Source organism: Pleurodeles waltl, chromosome 2_2 (genome assembly GCF_031143425.1).
Source record: "Pleurodeles waltl isolate 20211129_DDA chromosome 2_2, aPleWal1.hap1.20221129, whole genome shotgun sequence".
Taxonomy (NCBI): domain Eukaryota; kingdom Metazoa; phylum Chordata; class Amphibia; order Caudata; family Salamandridae; genus Pleurodeles; species Pleurodeles waltl.
In genome coordinates, this window is record NC_090439.1 from 800,688,813 (window position 1) to 800,708,998 (window position 20,186).

Here is a 20,186-nt window from a genome sequence, read left to right on the forward strand (position 1 = left end):
GTCCCTCCTGAAGTCCAGCACTTAGCAGACAGCAGACCAACACAACAAAGCAGTTAACAAGTGGCAGTCCCTTCTGGCTGCACAGCGGTCTTTCTGGAAATGTGTGGATGTAGAGCCAGCAGCATCTGGTTACATGTCCCTTGCAGTGTCTAATTAGATGGGGCCAAAGCCCCAGTACTTATACCCAAAAATGCCTTTGATGTAGGGGTGACGTCAAAGGAGCCCTCTGAAGGGCACAAGCATCCCTTTCAGCCCAGCCTTGGATCCAGACTATCAGTTGGGGGTAATCAGCCCTTTGTGTGGAGACAGGCACTTCCCTATTGAAGTGTAAGTGTGAGCTCCCCTCCACCCTTCCAGCCCAAGAAGGCTCATCAGAATGCAGATGAATCCTTTGTCACTCCCACCCTTCCTGTGTTGTGGGTGTCTAGAGGGAATGCACAAAGTGTAACTGTCACCCAGACCAGGCGTGTATTGGAGACAGACTGCAAAGCACACAGAGTTCTAAGGAAAGAGAAACGCCCACTTTCTAGAAGTGGCATTTCTAAAACAGTAATGTGAAATCCAACCTCACCAGTAAGGAGGTTTTATCATTACTATTCTAAACATACCAAACATGTCTCAGCCACCCATTTCTTGGCAGAAATTACCACTTGAAAGTGTACAAGGGAATTCCCAATCATAACCTATGAGAGGAGGAGGCCATCCTTAAACAAAGGGCAATCTCCAGTGTAAAAGGCATAGTTATATGAAAAAAAATGTTTGTAGGTTCTCTCCTGCATAATACTACCTTTCCTGGCTACGTAATGGAGCCCTGAATCGAAACCAGCTAATGGAGTTAAGCATACTATCAACATTGCCGGAGTGGGTAAGAACGTGTTTATTTTGCCGTCTGAATAATTATTTTCTGAGTATACACTCTACGATGAAATAGATTTAAACAGTAGTTAAACCAGCATAGGCACTCATCTCTGACAATCTATATTGAGTATGGACTACTTTAAACTCCAATAAAAAAATCCTAGTTCTGGCATATGCTATCCTCGTGAAAATGAGATACAATTTTAGTCACATGTCCTAAGCGAAAGGTAGGATTTTCATAGCGCTCTTTCACAAAGGATGGCATTACAACCCAAGAACATATGACCTGGATAAAATTGGTGATGACAAAAATGCTCCAAACCACAATGCTACCAGAACTGCAGGGAGTACACCTGCACCAGGCACTTTGTAGCAGTGTGTGGCAATTTTCACTGAAAGTGTGTTTCATTTGATCACTAATGTCAAAAGCAGTGCCACTGTGGTGTTAGCCATAAATATAAGTGAACTTAGAGAGCCTGGTAGCCTCACGTTCATATGCATGTTATTTTTCCTGGTTGCTTTAACAGAGAGAGGCTTTGCGGTTGATACTTGGTTTCCCTTTCAAAGGCATTATGCACTCCTAATAAAGCTAATATTATATAATGTATGACAGCGGTGGCGTCTAATGTAGCAGCATGTGATGCATCTGTGGCAAGGCATGAATGCAGATCATTAGCAGTCTGTCAAGCTACCAAATTGAATCTGTGGGAGATTATTCCTCGTGTCTTTTCAAAATGACCTCTGTGATATGATAATGCCTTAAATGCATAATGTCATACTTGCTGGTCAAAGGTAATGTGAGCGCCAAATGAAATCCTCTAAGTTGAGGAGTCTGAGGACGGCCAACCTTTGATCTCTAATTTGAAAGTGACAGTTTCAGAATGAGCTGCAGTTCATAATGCTCATTTTAAACATTCTGTTGATAATTGTGCATGACAGATATCAGCGTATGAATCCCAGACAGGCCTATCCATCTTTTTACAGTCGATTTACGCCAACGAGGTAGAAAAACAAGGTCAGGGCTCTGCGGTGTACATCCCTGCAATGCCTCACCCATGATAATGTGAGAGAGTGCTCAGTAGAGAACTATCCCAGTCTCTTATTTCTTCAAGCAATTATTAATGCTAAATTTGCAATGTTCATTTTAAGACACCTGGAGTGGATTTTCTTCCTTCCTCTTCCTCCCCTTGTCAATCATGCCAAACTCTCATGCTTGCCTACTTCATATTCTCCTGTGCTTAAATAGCTCTCTTTTATTCGTGCTGTGAGCATCATAGAACCCTGCATGTGCCGTGGGGTGTCACTAGATAGTATGCGCTATGTCACATGGCAATTTTACATGCCCATTACATCGAACTACCACAACATTGTAAGGTAATTATATAATTACTGTTCTTAATTCCACTTACACTAAACTTCCAAAGAAAGGAAGAGTGGGGATTAAAGAATAAATATGTACCTGCCGTACAATGTAGTGGTAAATCGCTATAGAGGATGCAATCCAATGGGTGTGGGTCAGTAATACCAAGGACAGAATATGAAATGGTGACACTATCATGACTAGAATTCTGAGGCCCAAAATATCCACAGGTAAGACGTGAGAGGAAAGCTCTTTGTACGATGCAAAATAGTTTAAATGGTTTGGGGAAAGTACATGTAACTAATGGATTGCTAAAGCAAAGAAATAGATTCCTCTAAATCAGTTGCAACCAGTTGTTAGCTGCTGGATCCAAAAGTCACACCTTCCTGTCGAACCGTGATTGCAAGAAGAATGGGCGACTCCTGCCTGTAGCCACTTTGTCGCTTACACTGCCATATTAGGCGAAGGTGACAAGTGCTGCTAAAGAGGCGTCCCATGGGGAGTACAGGCCCATAGAGGCATAAGAACACAGGAGGAGCAGTCAAGTTTGAAGAGGGCAAGTTACTGAGGGACAGCAAACACTTAACTGCCGAAGGAGAAGGAGTGGACCTGATCAACACGAGCAACAAGAACACAAGCCCGAAGACCTGTCTGGAAAAAGGGAAATCACAATCATCAAAGGAGAGGCTGAGAGGCAAAAAGTACAATAGCAAAGTTATCATCAGAGCGTTTGGGTTCATTGTGCCGTGGGAGAAACATGAATTGCCCATACATGAACAACAGGTGACAGCAAGGCAAATCTGGGAACACTAGCATTAGCAAAAAAAAACATCTTTCACTGAGCCCCGACAAAGACCACACCTGTTTGCGGAGGACGGGACTAGAAGGCCATTATTTACCTGCACACCGAACAGAAACCCTCCAGGCTACGCCGGTAAGCAGTCTGGCATTCACCTCCATGTCCTTATGTAGCGACTAGAGCGTGAACAAAGAAGACCAGAGCGTGACCTCGCGCTCGTCTGCCTCAAAAATGGGAAATCATCAGGCAGAGAAAATGGCAGAACGAAAAGTGAGTGCAGCACTGTGTTGCACCCACACCCCAGAAAAGTGTATGTGAAGTGCCCCTGCTGCCCCCACACGGAGTGCCTGAATTTGGGGACACTGCACAAGTGCATGATATTAAATTTTATATATATATATATATATATATATGAAAAACTCATCACAGAACCTGGAGAAACACTTCCGTACGGCGGTCTGAGACGGGCTCCGGCGACCCACATATCCAGCACACAGACCTTCTCCTTCACAGAGAACTTCTCTGACACTCGAGGTGCAGTTTGAAGAAAGCAAGTTTAACCCACACAGATGGTCGTCACCCAATGCGTTTGTGGGGAGTGAGAAATTCTGTACATTTAAACAAAACACCTCCAGGGTAAATAACAAGAAAGGACACCAATAGCAGTAGCCCTGCAAGATGCATGCCGATGCGGTTGCCATATTGGAGCATAGGTAAAACATATATTGGTCACCATATTTGGTGCTTCTGTCGACATCTACAATGAAATCAATCATATTGTATTCATGTACACAGACACAAAAGGCATTTTACTCATTGCGGCCGTCCCCACTCAGATCCTGCACTACATGCACTACAGAACACTATGAAGCAAATAATGGTGCTCGTTTGTTCTTAGAAGTGCATCAGTGTATGTGGCCCAAGTCTTGTGTTCTTTATTTTCCTAGGTCGTAAGTTGCTTATTGTATGAGGGTTAGTCATTTCTGTCCCATTATTTTGTAAAATGGATGCAGTGGAAGGACTACGTAGATCCTTCCTGCAGTGACAACCGTGAATCAGTGGTATTCAGCCAGGATGAGGATGTAATGTTCCCTGACTGATAGTGCACGAAGGGAGGGTAGTCTTTCTTGAAAAATCTTTGTTCTCTGTTTGCTACTGACTGTTCATTTAATTGATTTTCTGAAAATGTTTCAGGAGTTAACAATACACGAACCTGGAGTGGCAGCTTCTGTAAGTGCACTTAAAAAGTCAATGCCACCTGAATTTCCATTCTACATCGTGTCCTTGCTGGTTACATTAACCTCAAGATTTGGAAGCATGTTTTCAATTATTTTTACCTTTTAAGAAGATATATTTGTATAATGTTTAGTTATACAGCGACATACAGAAGTGATAGGACTGACACGTCATACTGCGGCTATGAAATTGCCCAAGTGGCAAACTATTGGCTCCAACAAAGGTTATCCAACTTGCTGTACCCCAAAGTACGTTCTGCTCACCCCCACCCCATAGTTGAATAAGCAACACAGAGCAGGGCATACTAACATATTATTTTAAGCTCTAATCCAGGGTTGTGCATCCTGTGATGTGCTACCAGGGGAGGCGCAATGATTTTGACATTTACTATTATCAGTTCAATGGAGACCTCACATTTTTATCACCATAAAAACTATAAAAACAGCCCTCACCTTGTACCATACGAGAAACCCTGGGTTCAACATAATTCTCTAGTCAAATCCTGGATTATAAAGTGTGTGTGAGGCTCCCACAAAACTGGGAATGTAATGCCTGGTCCTAATGGTACAAACTGCTGTGCACCCAGAGAAGTGAAAATGCTAGCGATTTAGGTTTCGCCAAATAAAGATTAAAATCAGGAACAAACTGACAAATGTAAGGATTAAAACATTACTGAAACTATACAAATCCATAAATGGACTGGGTGATATGATTTTGTTAAAGAAAATATCCGAAACATTGATATGAACAATGGGGTATAAAACTCTTTATTATACTACGTGCTTTACTAAAAGCAGCCTCTGGAGTAACTTTTGTACCAAAAAAATCAAAAAGTAGTTACCAGCACTGTTCTGTCTCACATAGCCCCAATGGCAGGGGTGGAGTGGTTTAGCTTTCAGGGTTCCAACCACCCAGGACTGTTCCGGGAGACCAACACAATCAGATATGCAGGGGAGACAGACTTCCTTATTCCTGTTTCCTGACTCCTTCTTCAAATATGTAATTTTTCTCCAAGGGTGTACGGATGTCTCCCCCTCTTATTTCCTTATTGCTGCAGTCAGTAGTCCCAGTTACCTCAAATGCATGGTATCTTCCTCTTTGCCAGTCCTAAAAAGGCTTGTGATTTCGAGGGATAGATACCAAGGGATTAGGTCACACATAGCACTGAGAGTTGCATTCAACCACTCACTTCATCTAGAGGTCTAGTACACTCCAGTCAACTGATCATCTGGTTCTTTAAAAGGTGGTCTTCTTGGTCTTTAAATTCTTCTGTCTACAGGAGACAAGTTGGTCTGAATTTTAAGAAGAGCTTCTAAAGCTTGATTATAAAGGCAAGCAGGATCAAAGGTCTCAGTGCTTCCCCAGGCAGATAGAGACAGACAGCAGGGTTTTCTTCTTCTTATACTTACCAAGTTCAGGTGTTTTTAGAGGTAATGGGAAGCTTTTCTTGTACTTGTTACAAGCCAGTGACTGATGAAAGTCTAGTCAGATCCCAAGAAAAGGATGTCCAGGATTATTTTGCTGCACTTTTTGTCAATACACTTTTACAATAAAATGTCGAGGATCCTTGCTGTGGGAGTGATTTAAAGATGGTAGGCCCTCTGTGCCAATGTGCAGGGCTCTGAATATCCAACCAGAGCCTGTCCTATTAAAAGACATCATTTTTACTAGAAAATAACCCCTGTCTGGTCCTTAGACCAGGTCCCATTCTTTAATGAGACAGCTTGGCAGGGAACAGACCCCCATCAAAGTTCTTCCTCACAATTGGACCTTGTCTTTTATAAAGGCGGCTATCAAGTGCCAGTTGAGATTCCCCTCTATTTCCCTCTTCCACATATCTAGAAATAGGGGTGGATGGTCTGTAATACATTTTATGGTCTTTCTGCCAAAGGACAGCTGGCAGGACAACAGTCTGTTGTTTTCTGCCAGAAAGCTTGTTCACACCTCATCATCAAGTTAATTACTATCACTAGAGAAGGGAAGGCCACAACATCCCCCTCAGGAACATTTTGTCTGTGCATCACATTGGATTATTTTGCAAACCACCAAAAGACAAAAACGCAAAGGTATATTTCTAAGCAATTTAAATTTAAATTCAAGAACACAACGAAAAGAGCAGAATTCATCTACCACTGGTTCCTAAGATCTGAGCTAATCGTCCCGTCCTTTCGTTAAAGGACAGATCTGATGGTAGTGCATGAAGGATACCTGAAATAGTACTTTGCCCCACCTACAGATGTACTCTTACTATCCCATACTGCTTAACGTATAATACATTCTGCATAGCGTTCTGAAGTAACAGTGAGGATACATACAACACTTTTTAAAACTACTGAATAAATACATAAATTAGAACCTGTTAATGTTGTTAGCATTATTACATGTTATGTAGACATTGTCATTACACAGAAGTAAAAATATTGACTTATGCAGGTAATATAATGTTATGTATTGGCAATCCTAACCTTTCTATTTCGTCTGTGTTACCTATTAATAATTATGGTGTTAGATATCTGTATAAACATTTGTACTTTCTCAGAATTCCTTATGCAATCCATGCCTGCTAGGTGATACTGGCAGATCTTGTTTCAGTAACTTTCAAAGCACTCTGAAGTAACAGTGAGGCTACATACAACACTATTGAGAAGTAATAGTGAGGCTTCAAATCCTGTGGAGTTTGAAAAAGAGACTAACGCTGTTTTAAGATACCAGTATATAATATATGTCTAGCAATATTACAGCTGCTTCAATGTGTTTAAGTTTCACTGAGCATTTTTATATCCCATGAAATTTTCTATACAATGCATAAAATAAAAAAATATATAAATTGGTTGCAGAAGTCAAGTGGTGGGATTGTAAAATTGCTTCTGACTTTTTATCATGTATGCATGGGTGTAATATATGTTTTTAGAGTTTTGGTTTTGGATTTTATACAGAGTCATACATTTCAGAGGTAACCTACACAACATATCTTTACTAATGCTCTTTTATCATGCAAGTCTTCTCCCTGGTTTGCTTAACTTAACACTAATCAGTCCGAAAAAAAAAATATTTTACCTATGGTATTTAAATAATATTAATTGGGAATACACCAGTAATCCATTCATATTTAGTTAATTTGGGTTCTTATGTAAAGAAAAAAAAAAGTTTTATCTTGAAATAAATGTTGTATTTTGATTGGTTCTTTTGGCACCTCTTCAGGAGTTATTCAAGCCTCATGCTTGTGTTTGATAATGTTATAGTTATGTAAATTATTACTGTGCATTGCTAGTCTTTAAATTCAAATACTTTTAGCTGTAAAATTGATCTTTAAATCTATAGATGTAAATCTATTCAGTTGTTAGTAAAGACTTACATTTTCTTTTATAATTGTAACATATTGTATGTTGGAATTAATATACTTATCCTTGTTATTTTCTTTCTTCAATGCATTCATCATCTGTTTAGTAGATCCTCTATTATTTTCACTTACTTATTTCTTTATTTTATGATACTTTGTAGAGTTTGTCTTTCTTTTCATACTTTATTAAACAATAAAAACACAAATTTCCTCAAAGCACTTAGTAAATGTAATATTGCAGTAATACAATATAAATTTGTAGAAAACATATAAACAATAAGATTACATAAAAGCCCTGAAATTATAATTAAATAATTAGATTATCAGTATGCTCTTAAAATGGAGGATAAATTCAACAGAGTTTATACAGAGCAGATTGCAATGAGCAAACGTTCTAATCCTTAACTTAATTTAGATAAAAAGAAGGTAAATATTTGTATACACCTACATGAAATAAAAGTAACTTTATTCATACACGTAGGCTTAATCTTTATACACCTGTCAGAAATTCCTAAAGGGATTCCTTGCAGGCGTAAACCCATTTGCGTGTGCAGAGATCGTCGCCACAAGTGCAAAGTTTTGCACACCTCTAATTTCCACTTTGCAGTTTAATTTTTCAAGAGTAGGCTGCGGTCCTTGGGACCACTGCCGGCTCTTAAAAAATATTATTATTTACATTCTCAAAGGATAAAGGGTCCCTTGGGAAAGGGTTTCCACCAATTCGAAACTGGTGATAAAGTATTAATGTTTGAGACCGAAATTCATAATACATATCATACTGATTCGGTATTCGGAAGGGACACCCTAAACATGCCCCTTCCAAATACCGAATCACAAAAAGCAAAATGCAATCACGTGACAAGTTACTGAATCACATTGTGTCTTAGTGCATTGGAAAATACATTCTTACAGTTACCAACGGCCCAATGGGCTGTTTGCAATTGATAAAATGCTGTGTACATCTGGCCCGTAGTTAATTACCTCTAAGAGACAAGTCAAGTTTTGGATGTTCATAACATGCAACTATGATTGGGTAATGATTAAGATGAGCACCAAATTAGAAGCAGATGTTATACTGTGCCAAGGTGCTTTCCTCAAAATTGAGCAAAGCTTCCCAAATTAAACAGAGCGATGGCAGTCGTGCAAAGGTCCTTTTGGTGCCACATACCAGTGTATTGCCTTCAGCCAGATATCCTGCCTATAAAGAACAGGACTTATGGCTTTATGGAATCATTTAGTGCACTGTTGTTTTTACTAAGATCATATGCGGATTGCTTGCACACTGGCAATGCTCCACCATATGAAGTTCTGCCAAGAGGATGCTCTCACGCTTCTTGGTGATAAGTGGAGTATTACATGGACACAATACTGGTAATACTGCAAATTGAGTTCTGCCTTTATTTACCTTACATGTTTAAATTATGTTATGTTATGTTATAGTGTTTATAAAGCACATGGCTGCCCCAACAACGGGGCTTCTCGTCCCTGGGCCTAGAGGAAGAATGAATTCCATCTACCGGCTTGTTAATGGAAAAAGGAATGAGGGAATAAATACTAGGTGAAAAAAAGTCATGTGCTCACAGTTTTCCTGAAATGCAGCTGGTTCTCAGTGTTCCTGGTGGGAAAAGGTAGTGAGTTCCCGAGAGCAGGGGCCTTGGCACAAAATGAGTGTCCTCCCTCTCTTGCTGTCCTAACTCGAGGAAAAATGGCCAATTTGAGATCAGATAAGTGTAAGGGAATATAAGATTGGACAAGATGGGAGCACCCTGTTAGTGCAAGATCTTGGGAGCAACACACAAGGTTTTAAAGTGGATACGCTTATCCAATGGGTGCCAATGGAGTTTATGAAGACCGGGGACAGAGCAAAATTTTGGGAGGGAGAATAGGAGCCTGGCCACAGCATTGTGGGCCAGCTGGAATCTTCTGATGAATGATTTGTTGATTCCCAGATACAAGATATTACAGTAATCTAGCCGGGACAAAATTACCACCTGAATGATAGTTTGTTGAATGCTAGGGTCAAAAAGACCAAGAATGGGTTTGAGGCTTCTCAAGACCCCAAAACAAGTGCCCGTTACTAATTTGGCTTGAGCCTCATGAAGACACCTACACTTTTGATGAAGGACTTAGGTATAGGGGGGACCCGGCCTAAGAGGATCACCAGTGGTCACCCTAAGAGTGGGTATCTTTTCCCAGTAGAAATACTTCAGTTTTATCCACATTCAATTGGAGGCAGTTGACATTCATCACTCCGCAACAGCTAGCACTCCTCTTTGTAAGTTAGCCTGGTCGAACGTAGGTTTATCTGTGAAGAAGAGCACAAGCTCGATGTCATCAGCATTCAATATCAGCGCAGTAACTTGACTACTGAAGCTAAGCAGTTCAGGCAGACATAGGAGAGGAAATGAGTTGAATGCCGGCATAAGACTACTAGCAGCAGCCGATGCTATAGCCTCGTAGCGGGGGCATCGGGGGGAAGTGCAAGTAGATAGCCTTTGTCATGCCAATGAAATATTCCACTCAGTTCTCACAGTGTGTGCTAGAGGTGTCAACGGGATCGGCTAAAAACACTGGATTAATAAGCCTATTCATTAGGTTAAAAATGTATTTGGTAGGGCTATTAATGTTCCTAATTTTATTAGCAAAATATTCAGCCCTTGCTTTCAAGATCAATGCATAATAGGATTTGATGGCTTCTCTGTATTTTATTTTTGTAGAGGATCGTAAACTTTCCTCCTGGAGCATTCTAAGTCCTTGCAGTGCCTTTTTGGCCACAATGAAGGACTCATTAAACCAAGGCATGGCATGCTCCTTCCTACTGGAGACCTGTCTAGCAGAGATAAAAACATCTGAGGCTGAGGTGAGCCAGAATTGCCAAGTGTTGTTGGCTGCCTCTATGTTAGGAGCAAGCTGAGGGTAGCTAGCCTGAATAAAGTCCCCACATTTTTGGGGCTCAATCTTGTGCCACGACGTTTCATACTCTAAACATGGATGGGCATCTGCATTTGGTGAGGCAGGCAAATGATCAGGGGGATCATGAAGTGGTCAGTTCAAGGCACGGGAAGCGGGATTGTGAACCATAGGGTCCAAGGTTAGAAAAAAAACAGGTCTAAGATTTGACCGCCTGAGTGTGTGGCACCAGACACTAACTGAGTTAACTGCAAAGCAGCGAGATCATCTACAAAATTTGCAATGTCGCAATCATGGGTAGAATCCAAATGAAGATTAAGGTCTCTCAAGATGTTGAAACTGGCTGATTTAATTATCAGTGAGGTAGTCAAATTGATAATTTGCAATTCCAGATGCTTCCGAAATTTGTAAAAAAGTGTGTGAAGTTGCGAGTCAAATGTCTCAACAAAATGTCTAATGGATAGAGTAAATTTATCCATTTTAAACTTAAATGATGTATAACAAAATAATCTTTCGCAAATTGCGCATAAGTGCACAATGACATCTCCTCTGAAATGAGCTCAACTGAGAGTTGTGGAAGGTAGTGGTAGTACAACATTGCTCCTCCTTTCACGAGTATTGTTCACATACTGTATATGAGGCAATAACTCATTCATTGAGGTGTTCATAGTTGGGTAATATTAACATATGTTTTCTTTTTTGTGTTATTAGAAGATCCTTCACCTCCTAGTCTTCAGCATGATCTTTCAGTAGAAGCCTGCTCAATGGCTTCTGACATGCTCGATAAATACGCTCAGTGAATAATGTTTGGGCAGTTTGTAGGAAACTTAAGTTAAATCTTTCTTCCAGTTTATTGAAAAGCTATGATTTTATTAGTGCTACTCAAGACGTGACCTAGGGAAGGAACCACCCATGGGTGTGCTGATGTGATGTACTTTTTTGCTGGATGGTAATTAAACAGTGACAACTTTAGGGAAGTTGAGAGATAAATCTGTGAAGTGAGATGACAGAGACAGCAAGTAGGGAGGTTCTTGTTTCCCTTGCTTTGGGATTGCCCTTTTTTTTTACTTTTCTTGCCCTCCAAAGGCCATTTGAGAGGTTTCTCCACTTTTTGCTGATTTGGAGAATGTTCGTTTTGCCACAGCTCCACTGGTTTCTACATCGAATTTGAAACCACGATTCACGAAACACGTGCATCATGCGTTTCAGATAGAGAAACTTGACCGTAAACTGGACCCAGCGTGCCTATCCATCAAATGTGTATTTGCTCCTGCGTAATGTGTATTTTGTATGCAAATCAAGTGAGAATTTGCTTTCACGTAAGAGCGGAGTTAATTAACACATACGGCAGCACCACAGAACTGTCCCAAGTGTGCAGCTCAGTGTTTTACTGATAAATACGTGGTACTTGCTGTAATATATATTATGAAGACATATAATTTGTGCCTGTGCAGTGTCAAGGTAGCATTCGTTCCTTTGCATGGGAGCTTGACCCTTTGACTGGGAGAACCACTGTCTGTATGCCTGCACCATGTTACCAACACGAGCCCAGCAGCAAAACGTCTCCCGGATGTTGTACTAACAGTGAGCTATGTTTACGTGTCACAAATAATGCACTTTCTTAGTGTGCCCTAATGGAGGTGGTATGCATAGTCCCAGGGACCTCCAGTGCAACCCCAAAAAGAGTTTGCAGTTACAGATTGCATCCATTGTGGGAAATCTCTGCTGCTTCCAACTGCATGTTGGTCAGCAGGCAGTGAAATTAGGAGCAAACAATTGAGTTTGACTCTTTGTCTTTCACGTCCCGGCTCTCTCCAGAGCAAGCTGAAGCTCTGAGAAGTTGCACCACTGCTAGACTGGGTGTATTTTTCAAACATTGTGTGCATATTCCCACTCTGCTGCAGGTGCTCTCAGTGAAGCTTTGAGGCACACCGGTACTGTGCGACCATTTCAGTAATATGGGGCATGATGCTGCTAGACGTTGTGTTGACTCTTTAAAATGAAAGTTTTTCAGGCCCTTGCAAAGCCAATCAAATTTGCCATAACATGTTTGTCAGATGTGGGAATAATAGAAATGTCATGTCTTGAATCTTCATAGATTGCCTACCTAGAAGTTGATATTGGAATGGAAAGGTTCATCACTACCTGGTACCTATGAAGAGGGAGTTTGGAATGGGCCAGCCACCCATGAGGAATCTTGCCCTCTGTTGACGTTTAGTATGAGAGAGATTCTACAGCAGTCGTAATGGTCTTTCTAAAGCACCTGTTGCCAGGCAGTTTCTGTGTTTCCTCATAGAAGTGTGCCTCTAAATGGCAGGTAGACCTGTTCGACAGTCAAACACCCGGCTTCATGTAGTGTCTGGTGATAACAGGATGTGTATCAAACATTGGCAGATGACCCGTCCTGAAGAGTTACAGTTCCCTTGCCTCATATAGAGGTGGGAGAATCTCAATGTTGCCATCAGTGGAGCTTCAACCAGCTCTGCCATTGAAAATAGCTTCCAGAAAGACCTGCCACTGATGAACAGCTGGGTCCACGGCATGAGAAAGCTCCTCCCAATTTCAGGTGGGGCTTCCAGTGCTTTTTTGGTTGCCAAGGATCACTATCAAAGGCAAAGCAATAATCGGCAGGAAACAATTATGCCCCCCACATGCTGAAATAAAGCTCCGCTCTGCCCAGCTGGCCCTGGCTACCGTCTCACTGATCCGTAAGACCAGGACCGTAACATATTTTTCCTACTTCTCCGCAAAGACCCAGAACACCCTGCCTCTCTACCTCAGGCAATCTCTGTCGCTGCCCCAATTCAGGAAGGACCTCAAGACCTGGCTCTTCAACTGAACTACAGCCCCCAGCCAGATCAGCAGCCCCAGTCTCCCAGCGCTTTGAGACCTTTGCAGGTGAGTAGTTGCGCTATACAAACCCCTGAATGAATCATTGAAACCACAGTGGAAAGCACTTTTAGCAAAGTATCACCATCTGTGCAGCAAGAAAGTGTAGATATAGCTGGCAGGCCATCACAAGGCTGTCAGAGTGAAGGCTTTTGCCACAGGAGCGGCTTGTCCCGAGTAGAGAAACCCTGGGTAACCTGGAGGTCCCAGATTTCAATCTCAATAAAACAGCTCAGGGATTAAGGCACCTAAAGGAAAGACCTGCACATAATCTACAGGTTGCAAATTTCAATCACAGCAACATAGCTCGGTGTGTTCAGGCATCTACTGCAGAAATCAGAACTTTACCTATTGTCACTCAATTATTATTTCTACATTTTCCTGGAATATAATTATTATTTTTACAGTTATGGTAATCAAATTGGAGAATCTGTGTTTTTTATTTTGTTCTTGGGTTTTACTTTGGTCTTTAAGGAATGTTTGCAATCACCCCAGTGAATATGAGTTTTCTCATACATTTAGAGCGGTTTCTGATCTGCCCGCTATATCTTCTGCTATACTACAGTTGCGTTTTATTGAATGTATGTGATAGCTATGTTTATATTCTTTGAGTTGTCATTTTAGTTACCCTTTTTAGATCCTAGCTACAGACGGCTTTGGCAGAATTATTATTTCTGTTACATAAGATGTATGTAGAGTGGGCTTTGGGTTATCTATTTGCTCATGATTGCTTGTCTATCTCCCTGTCTACTCATGATTGTATGGCTTTCCTCCATATTCACTTGTGTATATCAACAGCTTTGTTGAAATGGGCTTTCTTTAATTTCTTTAATCAAGGAATTTTGACACATCCATGCGATTGGCAGGAAGCTTTGGCAAAGCCAATAGCTTAGCCTTTCAGAGCTGAGACATATTGGATTTTCCAATGCTTGCTTTAGTTTATGGGGCTATGTGTATTATGGTAATGTGACTACGTTCATCTCGCTCCTTTTGCTTTGTGTTAATGTTTAAAAACATAAATTTCACACTGGTGCTTGCGTACTTTGTGCCATCTTTAGGCCACGGTTTATCACTGCGGAACAGCGCCTGGTTTGCGTAGACGGTCTCTGTGATCCGTTAGTGATATTCAGGCCACATCGCCTCTCTATGGCTCGGTATGAGTAGATATGCCCTGCTTTGCATATGTTTCAGTAACCTGTGTTGTGGTTCTTCCGTTTCAGTGTTCACAACGTTTCTATTGTTTCCCCATTTCATCATGTCTTCCTTATGGGAATATAGAAAGGCTGCTCAGCATTCTATTTTCATGAGACATTTACCTGATGTGTGGCTGGAGATTTCCACTTTGAATCCAGCATAAATTCTGCCACGTCTCTGTTCTTGGCGACCCAGTTTCTCCCTGTGCTGCTTCTCTGCAGGTGCATTATTTAAATAGAAGGACCGAACATTCGTATAGTAACAGTCCTTTAAAGTTTCCATCTGATATTATTAATTTATCTTTCATTGTGTTTTCATTGTGAATAATGCACCCTGGTACTCATCTCGGACCGACTTTACTGCCAATCACCTGCTGGGCCTATACCCCTCTGTCCATTTCTGGTCTCTCCTGGGTAATTTCCTAAACTTGGTGTCATATGTTTTTAGGTTCCATGGAACAGGTTTAAGTGCCTAGAGAGTAAATGTGAAGCAATTATTAGTATCCAAGAACACTTTTGAAAGTGCACACGCATAAATCCCATGACTTGGTGTAGAGGGTGGAGTGAGCAGTGCTTAATTTGTGCATTTCCTGGGAACATGACGTGTTTTTCGTCATCAGACTTTGACCCAAACACGAAAGACAAAGAAATGGGAGAAAGGAAGAGAATTAGAAAAATAGGAAAACGGTGACTAAGTGACAGAGTAGGGGTGTAAAAGAGAAACTTCAAAGGTGAGATAAAGTGATGTGAAGTGTAGAGTGGTGCAACAAAGGCATAGAGTGGTGCAACAAAGGCACTTGGGTTGGAATCAAGATAGGCAGCTTTGGTATTCAGTAACCTCAGCAGCAGACGAGGGAGGTTCCTAAGAAAATCTTTGGTCCCCTGCACATATTATCTTTTTATTCACAAATAAGCAAGGGGTGAGGTCGGGATATTAGAGGAGTCCCTAATGATGCTGTCACTGCACACCACTCATTTGATTCTTGACCATGATGACTGTGTGTTTTATAGGTTTTCTGCATTAAACAGCAAACATCTGTGTTAATGATGCTTATAGAACCAATGTGACCATGATTTTTTAATGCATGCCTTATGAATGTTAAGAAATGTGTACCTGGGCACTCCACCCCTCGGTTTATCCGGAGGTCACTCGACCATACACTGCCTTCGAGAAGCTAGTGAGGACCTGTGATGGTTCATGTGCACTTATCTCCGACACTTACTGCACACGTCAGCACTCTGTCCCCATTCGCATTCACCCCTAACAATCACACTGGTGCACGACTACCTCAGAGGATATAACGCTTAAACAGTAGGAAACACTGAGGTGACATACCAAAAACAAACCGGAGCATCTCCCTTAGAGAAACAGCGTACAAACCCATGGTTCAGTGGTACTACACACCAGCCTGCCTTTTTGCTGTTTGTCCTGGTGCATCTGCCCTTTGCTGGCGGTGCGGACTGGACCGCGGAGACTTTTGCCATATATGGTGGCCTTGCACCCTTATCGCCACCTTTTGGATGGACGTCCTAAGCCACCATAAAGCTACAGTGGGATACCCTTTTCCTGCATCTTACCTTACTTTGATTCTTGGGATGTGGCCACCAGCTCTTTACGCAATGACTCATGTTGAATGGACGCTTTGCAGCTATATGCTACCGGCGGCTGGACTGCTTGTGGCCCTGACCCGAAAACAAAAAAGACCTCTCACCATGGTGCAGTGCTTTGTCCGCCTGTGGCATGTGATGACAATGGAGCAACTTTCTCTTAACCTAAATAAAACTGAACCTTAGTTTCAATCTACCTGGCGCCCCCTGATACAATATCTTAAATGTACCTGCTTTTAACCCACCGAGACTAGGAGCACTACAGTTATTTACTTGACTCCCTGCACACATGTGGGTTATATTTACTGTGCACGAATCCCACCTGATCCAAGAGACATCAGGGTTGTATGATGCTGCATTATAGACCCATAGCACTAATGTCTGCCACTGACTCAGTCCTGTACTATGCTCTTTTGGTTTCAGATAACTGTTTTGTTTAGGCCCTGTTTTTATACCCCGCCCTATGCTCCCTTCCCTTCTCTTAACCTTGCCATTAGACTGTATGTAAAGACTCAGGCATAGTATCTATTTCATGCTGCTCAGTAATGACTATGTGGTAAGTGGCCCTCGGGTGCGAATATGATCACTTTATAATGCCAGAACCCTGTTTGTATTACACTACTAGTTACTACTGGTACTATACTGCTTACCTCGCTCGAAAAAAAATCAATAGAAAGCCTTTGAGCAAAAAAAAAAAAAAAATGAAATGTGTACCTTTATCAATTTCCCATGTTCTGTATAGTACTCATCGCGGATTTCTGTGATCTGTTTCTAGCACAACCAACAGAGACCACTATGACGGGCAAAACACAGACAAGCAATGTCACTAACAAGAACGACCCCAGGTCCATCAACTCCAGAGTCTTTATTGGAAACCTCAACACAGCCATCGTCAAGAAATCCGACATTGAGGCAATTTTTGCAAAATATGGAAAAATCGTGGGCTGTTCGGTGCACAAGGGTTATGCGTTTGTGCAGTACATCAGTGAAAGGCACGCAAGGGCAGCTGTGGCAGGAGAAAATGCCCGGATCATCGCCGGCCAGCCGCTTGGTAAGAGAACATTGTGTTTTTGGGTTGCACTGTGTGTTGCTGCTTTATTCCCGGTACACTCTTATGTACGGGGTAGTAGGGGGTAGAGTCTGTGGCAAAATTGCTGGTTTTCCCTCTGACCTTAGGCAACAAGCAACAATTCACTTGCACATCTAACTATGTCTTCTGAAACGGGCTTCACAATAAACACTGCTGATAAATGCTCTGTCAGCTGCAAAGACATGAAGATTTAATTAGAGCGGGAAGGTCCCACGTGTACCCTGGCCTCAGATTTGAAGATAGAAGTAATCTTCACTGTGTTGGAAGTTTATTGACCCGGCTTTCATGGCCGGTGTGTTTTCTCTGCCTGGCTGCTGTGATGAGTTCCCTCTGGATCCCTGCACCTCGGCTAGTCCGGGGGCGCGCTGTGTATTGGGCTGCAGAACAGGGAGCGCCCTTCCCTATTGCTAACACCTGAACCTGACAGCCATGTCATCGCTTCACGTGAGGCTTGTCCTCGCCTGCAGTGATTGAGCTATTAGTCGCCTTTGTTGACAGGCAAGAGTTGTTTGCCCTTTGCTGGTCTACAGAAAAAAACACCCGCATTCTCTCGCGCGCGCGCGCACGCACACACGCACACAAACACAGTCTAGCTCTCTCTCGTTTCTCTCTGGGCATAGGTAGCAATGGTATATGGTGCACCAGGAGCAGTGGCACTGGGGCTCAGTGAGCCCTGATTGTTGTTGTATTATACTGTGTCCCCAGAGGTCTGGGGGTTATCCTCCTAGCTTGCATTCGAGCCTTTGCTACGCCACAGCTCTCCTCTCCTCTGCTCTCCCCTCTTCTCTGCACTCCCCTCTTCTCCTCTGATCTCCTCTCTACTCCTCCTCTATCCTCTCTACTCCTCTGCTCTACTCCTCCTCTATCCTCTCTACTCCTCTGCTCTCCTCCTCCTCTGTCCTCTCTTCTCCTCTGCTCTCCTCTCTTCTCCTCTGCTCTCCCCTCCCCCCTCTGCTCTCTATTCTCCTCTGCTCTCCCCTCTTCTCCTCTGCTCTCCTCTCCTCTGCGCTCCCCTCTTCTCCTCTGATCTCCTCTCTTCTCCTCTGCTCTCCCCTCCCCCCTCTGCTCTCTATTCTCCTCTGCTATCCCCTCTTCTCCTCTGCTCTCCTCTCCTCTGCACTCCCCTCTTCTCCTCTGATCTCCTCTCTACTCCTCTGCTCTCCCCTCCTCTCCTCTCTTCTCCTCTGCTCTCCCCTCCTCTCCTCTCTTCTCCTCTGCTCTCCTCTGCTCTCCTCTCTTCTCCTTTCCTCTTCTCTCTGTATCCACTAGAAGTGCTGCTGGCTTGAGGCTCGCGGTTGGACAGGTTAAATGCAGCGATTTCACAGGCGGTGGGGATAAGCAAGCAGAGGCGACGGCGTGTGCTTGGCTGACAGTGTGTTTAGTCGTGGAGCTGGTGCTGTGTTTTGTTTGCTGGTTGTGTAAACATTGCTTCTGAAAGTAAACAAGGACATGCTGATCTCTGAAACTCTGATGCCGACCATATAAAGCAGTATTTTGTTGTAATAGCGCAGTCATAAAGTGCTCAGACGCAAGTGGGTGCTGTAAGAGAGGAGTGAGAGCTGTGGATGCGCGAAGGCACTACCTCCGGAAGGGGCACAGCCTGGTTCATGAATGCATTGAACATTGTGGTATTTAATGCCCTCACTATTGCAGAAGAATGAGCCTCTTCTGCAAGTGCTTGCGTGTTTATTCATTGAATTGCACCTGCTTATGGCTGTAAAGCCCACCTGTGACTAGGGTTCAGTGGCAGGCGATGCCCTGTTTAAACTGCTCTTTGGACTTTAAAGGGATTACTGGAGGTAGCCACTGTTTCATTGTTTGTTGCAAATATTCGTTTTTTAATGAAACCTAGGGGTTTGACAAGATCTGTTATCGATTCATGAAAGGTGAGCGTGGCAGTAAGGGGGGGGGCTTGTTAGTGCATTTATGGGGCGATGGCTGTGGTTTCTGTGCTCTGGATATTCAATTGACATTGTTTTCGCTGCACTGAAATATAATAAACACATTTTGTGTATCATGAATTCGATAGAACTCACATCGTTGAACACATCAAGACCAAGAACGTGGTAAATTATCCAAATTGTTTTATCGATAAATAAAGCACTTTTGTAGGTTTCTGAAGAGTGGTTGTATCATGCTCCAGCAAAGTTTGCAACATCGCATAAGGCAGATATCATGTAAAATGTACACGGTGCGCCCTCTTGCACTCACTCTGAATCAAAAATCAAAGTCCTGGAGGAATAAACCAAAGCGGGACTCTAAAACCAAGAGCAGCAGGTAACTAAGTCCTAATGTTGTAAACTCCTGTGGCCTGGAACCACCCAGCCATGACATCACAACACGGGAGTGTGATTGCACTAGCACTTCTTCCCTTTGATCAAACATCGAAGGCGAATGAATGAACCAGGTACGTACCATGAGGCGCATACACAGACCAACATCATGGCCACCATTTTGTAAAATAACATAAACAGTTGAGTGGGTAATGTACATCACCCCTAACAGCTGTCACAATACAATCAATACATCTCATTGAAAAGATAACGATAGATGCAAGAGATCTGCCAGGAATTCTTTTAGTATGAGTTAAAAGAAAGGCTTGCTGTGCTTCCGTGGTTCTGATTAAACCCATATCTCTCTGTGTAGTCAGAACACGTGTTGTAAAGAAATCTTCATATTGGTTAAAACATCCACATAAGCGCGTTTTCCCATGGTTAAAGCAGTCTTTATAATCTCCATAAAGTACCAGCAACAGCTTAGAGTGACAATGTGGAGGCACTCTAAAGGTGAATGGGGTAAGAGGGCATTTGGCAACATACAGGGGCAAAGAGACATATGCCTTTTGGTACCCCAACTTGATAGCTGAGTTAGGAATGGTGGGGGTCATAGAATGATGCAAATTT

General features: G+C 42.5%; 1 protein-coding gene across 1 annotated transcript in view; it reads left to right on the forward strand.

Moving 5' to 3' along the window:
- The window catches only part of RALYL (RALY RNA binding protein like), a 1,738,931-nt gene that overhangs the window by 1,022,966 nt on the left and 695,779 nt on the right, over positions 1-20,186 (forward strand). The window contains exon 5 of the mRNA XM_069220422.1: positions 16,969-17,244. Coding sequence (XP_069076523.1) covers positions 16,969-17,244 — 276 coding nt within the window. The remainder of the gene's footprint in view (positions 1-16,968; positions 17,245-20,186) is intronic.